The following is a 7,298-nucleotide window of genomic DNA, read 5'->3' as shown; positions in this document are numbered from 1 at the left end:
CCACCCGGGAGCGGGCCTAAGCCAGCACGTCGTTATCTTCCGTGGGGTCCCAGACTGTGAGAGGGCACAAGTGAGGCTGAGGGACACCCCCACCCCCGCCAGTGCACAAATTTTTGTGCACCGGGCCTCTAGTCTATGTATATAAAAGGCTAATATGCTAAGTATCCAACCCTCCATACAGCCGCTATAAAGCCCAATGACCACCAGGCAGCAGGCCCTCAATGCAGGAGCTTCTGAACTGCAGTGACTTGGCAGCGGTGGCTCTCGGGTGACGCACCCCAAACCAGAAAGGAGGAAGCCCGATTCCTCGAGGGGTCATGCGATTCCACCTTTGGCCATGGGTTATGTTGTTGCTGGGGCACTGTTGACCCTGAATCTAATTTACTGCACACTTGCGTTTGCGTTCCACACCCTGTATGACAGCAACTTTGCATTGTGCCCTCTTGCACTCTGGGACCCCTGGGGGGATGTTGGAGAGCCAGTTTTGGCCCAATCCCCGCAGGCCAGGCCAAGGGACCCCACCTGGCAGAGGGACCCCACTGTGGCACCCTCCCAGGTGCAGCTGGCCAGGGAGGGACCTCGGGAAGTTGGCTCCAGGGCATGTCCTGCCTGTCTCACCCAGTCTCTCCTCACTGGCCACCTTCTAATTAATTTCCTTTCAATGTGCATGAATCAGTGCACCGGGTCACTAGTATTATATATTTGAACATAACCAAGAGAATATATCTTAAAAGCACTCATCACAAGGAAAAAAAAGTAACTATGGGTGATGTTGAATGATCATTTCACAATATATACAAATATTGAATCATTATGTTGTATACCACCTAAAAGTAATACAATGTTATATGTCAACTAGAGGCCCGGTGCACGAATTCCTGCACAGGTGGGGTCCCTCCACCTGGCTGGCAATTGGGGCCAATAGGGGCCGACTCTCCCAGTCCCCGTGGGAGGTTGGCTGGCCAGGGAGGAGCCGAGAAAGGGCTCCAGGGCGTGTCTGGCCAATGTCATCCAGTCCCTGATTGGCCGGACACCAGCAGCAAGCTACCTACCTGGCAGAGCGTCTGCCCCCTGGTGATCAGTGCACCTCATAGTGAACAGTCGAGCAGTCAACAATTCAGTCAACCACTTGGTCGGACACTTAGCATATTCAGCTTTTATATATATAGGTTACATCTCCATAAAAAATAGAGAAAGCATTGTCACATGCTCGGGAACCTATAGAAAACAGACCAAATTATTATCTAATGTATCATTAAGGGGGGAAAGGATGTTGTAAATACTATATTGAATATGGTTCTGTTTCATAAGCATGTACAGACATTGTAGGGTGTGTGCACATGCCATACTTATTGGGAAAACCCCAGGAAAGGCATATACAAAATGTTAAGTTGTTTTTTTCTAAGTGTCACAAAGGTAATTTTAACTTTCTTCTTTTTGTTTATCTTTAGTGACCACATAGTATTTTTTATTGGAAAAATAGTCAAACATTTTAAAAAGACCTGTTACCCAAAGAAAGGCTGCCTAAGCCTTAAGTTTTACAAGATTTACCCAAAAAGAAAGGAAGCAGCCCCAGCCAATTTTTCTCAGTGGTTAGAACAGTGGTCGGCAAACTGCGGCTCGTGAGCTACATGCGGCTCTTTGGCCCCTTGAGTGTGGCTCTTCCTAAGCCTTAGGAGTACCCTAATTAAGTTAATAACAATGTACCTACCTATATAGTTTAAGTTTAAAAAATTTGGCTCTCAAAAGAAATTTCAATCGTTGTATTGTTGATATTTGGCTCTGTTGACTAATGAGTTTGCCGACCACTGGGTTAGAGCATCAGCTCACGGACTGAAGGGTCCTGGGTTTGATTCTGGTCAAGGGCACGTACCTCGGTTGCAGGCTCCATCCGACCAATCGATGTGTCTCTCTCACATCGATGTTCCTGTCTCTTTGTCTCTCCCCCTCCTTTTCCCTCTCTCTAAAAATCAATGGGAAAAACATCCTGGGATGAGGATTCACAAAAAAAGACACTAAAGGGAGCAAATGGCTATTAACATTGAAGGATTTACACTTAATTCTATGAGTTTGGTTCTTCCTTTTTATTGAAGTGAAAGTTGTGGGGAAGCACGGAACTTGGTTGGAATGTCTGTGAGGAGGATTCTCTGAAAGGTTGGGACCTCTGAGGGGACCTTGCCGAAGGCAGCAGCCCCTGCCTGACTTTTCCAATCAAGTCCCATCCCCTGGGGTGTTTTGCTAGAATCTCTATGTTGAATCTTTAAAGACCTGACCTTGTAGGAGCATATACTTTCTCAAGGATACTTGCCCTGCTGATTGTATCTGGAGGTTAATTTGAGTTCATGCTGTTGTGACAATAAAAAGACAATGAGGCAGGCGAACAGGACTGCTTTTATGATTGAAGTAAAAGAGTCCCTTAGCCCTCTCTTTCACAGAAACCTGTGTCGGAGTGATCTGTTCATCCGACGCTCAGGGTCTGCTGGTCACCCCCAGCAGAAAGTTCTAGAATGTAAAACCAACCTTTTTAAAGTATACAGTTCAGTGGCATTTAGCACCTTCACAATGTCGTGCAACTACCACTTCCATTTAGTTCAAAATCATCCCAAAGGAAAACCTCATAGACATTGAACAGTCACTCCCTATCCCCCACTCCCCCTCCCAACCCCTGGTTAGCACAGCTCTGCTTCCCGTCTCTATTACCTACTCCAGATAATTCTTATCAATGGAATCATACAATGTATGACCTTTTGTGTCTGGCTTTTTTAACTTGGAGTGAGTTCTTGAGGTTTATTCACTTTGTAGAATGTAACATTTCTTTGTATAACTCAATAATACGCTATTGAATGGTTCAATAATATGCCATTGTATAACTGAATAATACACCATTTTATGGATAGAACACATATTGCTTATCCATTCATCAGTTGATGGACATTGGGTTATTGTGAATTAAGCTGCTATGAACCTTCACGTGCAAACAGAAAAGACACCAGAAGGAAAGACGGGTGGGGGAAGGTAGGAGAGGGTAAATGAGTGATAAATGGTGATGGAAGGAAACTTGACTTGGGGTGGTGAACACATAATACAATATACAGATGATGTATTATATAGAAACCTATGTAATTTATTAACCAATGTCACCCCATAAATTCAATAAAAAAATAAATGAGTAGCACTGATTTATTACAGTATGAGTAATAAAGCAAGGAGAGAGAGAGAGAGAGGGAGAGAGAGAGAGAGAGAAAGAAATAACACCCAACTTGTTCATTCACTTCCTTGTCCATTTGCTCATTATTTTATTTATTTGTTCACTAGAAACATAACTTCATGCTTAGCACCGGGTGAGATGCAAGTGTGAGCACCAGGTCCTGTTCTGTAAGGGATTAGTAGCAGAATATTGAACCGTGAGGCACAGTAATGAGTGTGGAAGACAATGTGTGAGGAGACTCTCATCCCATCCCAGCTCCCCACTCAGAACACACTCCTGTACTCAGAGCTCTTTTCCTGATGGAGGAAATGGGGCTTCAAGGGTGAGGAAGGTTTAGAGAGATTTGTAGAGGAGAGGTGAGTTTTCAGACATGGAATCCATGCTCCCAGGGCAGGAGGGCCAGGCCCAGTAGAGCAAGGTGGGGCGGGGTGGAGGGGTGAGGGATTGGTGACTTTAAGAGGCTGTGTGCTGGGCATTGTGTCCTGTTTTCAGCTACAGCCTCACTAGGAAAGAAATGGAACCCAGAGGGTATCTCCACAGGACCCCGGCTCCACCCTCATCCTCTGCTCAAGGGTCTCCCGTTCAGGTCCATCTTGACCTTGATGGCAACTTCTTGGGACCACGTGCATCAGAATCTGCAGGGCAGGTGGTCATAAGTCCCACCTAGACATACATGGACCAGGGTCTGAGGCTGCCCCGAGCTCTCCAGGAAATTCTGGACCCATAAGGGTTACGTGACTGAAGTGCCTGGGATTAAGGAGCCAGGGTGGAATGTAGTCCCCAGTCTGACTGGGCACCGTTCTCTCTCCAAGCCCCAGCCCAAGGCCAGGCTTGGAATGTGCATGAGGCACCTGCAGAAGAGAGGGAGGTCTCAGCCATACTCCATGCCACAGTTCAGAGGGAAAGGCTCCCTCTGGGTTCAATTCAGGGCCCTACTGGGAGTTAAAGAGAGCTGGGATTCTCCAAGAGAGAGCTGGCACCTTGCATACCACCCTTCTTCTGGGTCCACTTCCAGGCTGCCTTCTTAAGCCCCAGCCCATTCCCATTGGGAGCCACCTTCTCTCTGTAAGGGACAGATGAATACTTCCTTGTTCCTCACCCCAGAAAGCTGGCAATGTTACCTATTCTTTCCAGCTTAAATGTCTTCTTCTTCCTTCAATCAAAATGCAAACTCCACAAAGATAAAGGTCACACTGGATCCCTCCTTAGCCCGGCCCAAGGCCACAAAGGTCCCTTCATCCTTGTTGCTGGTTTGTTGAATTCTCTCTTCTTGTCAATCAGACCCAGACTCTCCCCTATGGGGAGTATTTCTTGGATAACACCCTTAATAATAGCACCTTTAGAAAGCGCAGGAGAATTCACCTGATGGTACAGAGGGAGACACAACATTATCCTGAAGACTCAACAAAGAATAAAGCCTTGACTCAATTTTTGTCACTGTGTGGGATTCTTCCCACTTACAGATGAGCACACCGATTTTCAGGGACACTGAGCGGCTTGTCCCAGGGGTCCCTGCTGTGGAGGGGAGCCAGCAATCAAGCACAGATCTGCCTGACACAGAAGCCCGTGTCCTTATCACCTTCCATATAGGGTGTCACAATTTCATTACCTGTCAAATGAGGTTAATATGTCACTTATAAGTAGGATTAAGTGAATTATGCAAGTGAATGCCCAAAAGAGAGCTGGACAAAGAAATATGAGCTCCCTTCCCTCCTCTCCGTAGTGTATTTAGGTAAATCCTTTAGATCAGGCCTGAGTGTGGGGACACAGGGCCTCATCTTTGCCCACCTCTCATGCAGTAGAATTAGTTAGATATTTCACAGACTGCACAGAAGTCATTCAACCACAATGAACAATTATAAGTGCCGCAGCTTGGTTCTAGAGGGCCCCAAAGACCAGTCATTTACCCACAATTTGCTCATTCTTGGGGTGAGAGGAAACAGAAGATCCTAGGGGAGGAATCCTGACAGCTAGGGGAGGAGGAAAAACACCTCCGGGCTCAGGGCAGCCTGTCATTTGCCATCTGGTAACGAGGTGCTTTAGGTGAACTGAATGTCTAGGGGACTTCTTCCCAAGGAGGGGGGTTTCCATTTCCAGGGCTTCCACGGCAGAATATCCAGACTTCCTGAGTTGGTTACAATTCCAGTGGCCACCCATGCCCACCAGGACAAGCCTACCTGGATCCCCCTTCTCGCCCCGGGGGCCATCTCTCCCATCTCGTCCATCACGACCAGGCAGGCCATTCTCCACAGGGCTACACATGACCAGAGTGCAGGCATCAATCAAATGTTTCTGGGGAAGGATCGTCACTTCTGCTCCCCGTGACCTTGGAGGCTGTGTGAGCAGGACCAGCATGGAGAGGAGAAGCATGGCCTTCAGGGTGGACAGAAAGAGAAAGGACATGCTGTTGATTCCAGAACACGAGTTAGTGCTTAGCCCAGGTCCCGGAAGTCAGAGAGGCACTTCTGTGGGATCAGGAGCAGCAGGACTCCGAAAGCAATTTAGGACAAGGCAGCCATACAGTCTGGCCTGGGAGGGCATGAGTTACCCAGCTGAACTCTGACATGGGTTATCAACAACATCTACCTCTTCTCAGATGCCCTGTTTTGTCCCTTCTAGTGACTTCCCTTTCACAGCCATCGGCATGTCTGGGATGTGAACTCCTCACTGAGGCCACATGTCACATCAGGAAGGACTCATGAAGTGCCTTTGGGCAGGACAGTTCCCCTCTTTGAACCTCCTTCTCCCTGTCCCTATAGATAAGGTGGCTGGGCAAACCCATTTCCTGTCACTTGTAGCCTTGGATGGACCAGCACTGGTGGTTTCAGTGCTTGTCTGGAAAGGAGCCAGAATGCTCAGTGACATGTGTCCTAACACAAGATGGGCACATGGGTACATGTTTGCCAGGTGGTCTGCCATTCCTGGACTAGACGCTGTCTCCATGAAGAAAGTTCCAGGGGGAACCCAGAAAAAGTTCTCAGAATAGCTGGAGAGACCCTGGGACACCTGGAGTGCTGCCCCTCCACCTGGGACGACTTGGGAGAGGGGCCTCGTGGAGGAGGGCATGTGAGGTGAGCTCCGTCAGGAAATGGTGGTTTTAGGTGGAGAAAAAACATGTTCAATAGGGTGTCCAGTGACAAGTGAGAGGGACTCCACAGCTAAGTGAGGTCAGGGTGGGTGCAGGACCTGGTCACTCCCAATGGTGGGCTTCTTTCCTCTTGAGAGAAACTGTAAAGTTAGAAGCCAGGAAAGGGCACACGGGAGTGGCAGAGGCTGGGAACAAGCCTGAGGGACAGAGCAAAGGAGAAGGGATCACCAGGCAGCCTGAGGGGAGGCAGTGGAGGGCCTTCCTGGCCACAGAAGTGCTTTCTTCTCCACCTACTGGTGGTTCTGTGCTGCGGAGGACCCTGTTGGCACCAGTTCTTTCTCATTCTGAGTTTACCACTTCCTCGGGCATCATGGGAGTCTCTAAACACCAGGCAAGCTCACAGGCCAGCAGCGTGGCACTTGCTGGGGCAGAGGCTCGGCCATGAGCACCAAAGGCTCCAGCCAGAGCCAGGGCATTGCCCCCTGGTGTGCAGCTGCCACATGAAGGGCCCTGTGCCCACATCTGGGGAAGAATGAAAAGGAACAGACATTCTGCCCAACAGCTCAAGATGGCACAGAAAGCACCACAGCTCATTGTAGCAGAAAGGGGCCTGGGCAGGAGCCCTCTTACAAGGTTGGAGACCTAGGACGTAGATGAGGCCTCTTCGCTGGGCCTATAGAGGTATTGGGCACAGCCACATCCCCTTAAATCACATAGTGTTCACTTTATGCCTCAATGTCAGACTAAAGTATTATTGAAAAATGACTCCTCTAAAAATTAATTGGAAATCAGTAAACTTATCCAGTGGGTCTATTTTTAAAACAAAGATTTGAAGCTAAGAGGAAAGCATGTTCATCCATATCCAATAGGCAGTTGGTAACAGGATGGACTTTGACCCCGGGCCTGGGAATGCCGGGGCTGTTTCTCCTCCACCACCTTCCTTTCTGAAGAAATCAGGGATGGAGAGAGCCAAGCGAGAAGTTGAAATTGCATTCCCACCTG

At 48.4% G+C, this 7,298-nt stretch overlaps 1 protein-coding gene across 1 annotated transcript in view; it reads right to left on the bottom strand.

Annotated features, from left to right (window-relative positions):
• The window catches only part of LOC102253816 (pulmonary surfactant-associated protein D), a 38,023-nt gene that overhangs the window by 30,269 nt on the left and 456 nt on the right, over positions 1-7,298 (bottom strand). The window contains exon 2 of the mRNA XM_005871772.2: positions 5,386-5,581. Within this exon, the coding sequence (XP_005871834.2) occupies positions 5,386-5,581 (196 nt within the window). The remainder of the gene's footprint in view (positions 1-5,385; positions 5,582-7,298) is intronic.

The sequence above is a fragment of the Myotis brandtii genome, unplaced genomic scaffold (assembly GCF_000412655.1).
Source record: "Myotis brandtii unplaced genomic scaffold, ASM41265v1 scaffold356, whole genome shotgun sequence".
NCBI lineage: Eukaryota > Metazoa > Chordata > Mammalia > Chiroptera > Vespertilionidae > Myotis > Myotis brandtii.
Note: the sequence above shows the minus strand (reverse complement) of the source record. Positions and strands in the feature narration are given on the sequence as shown.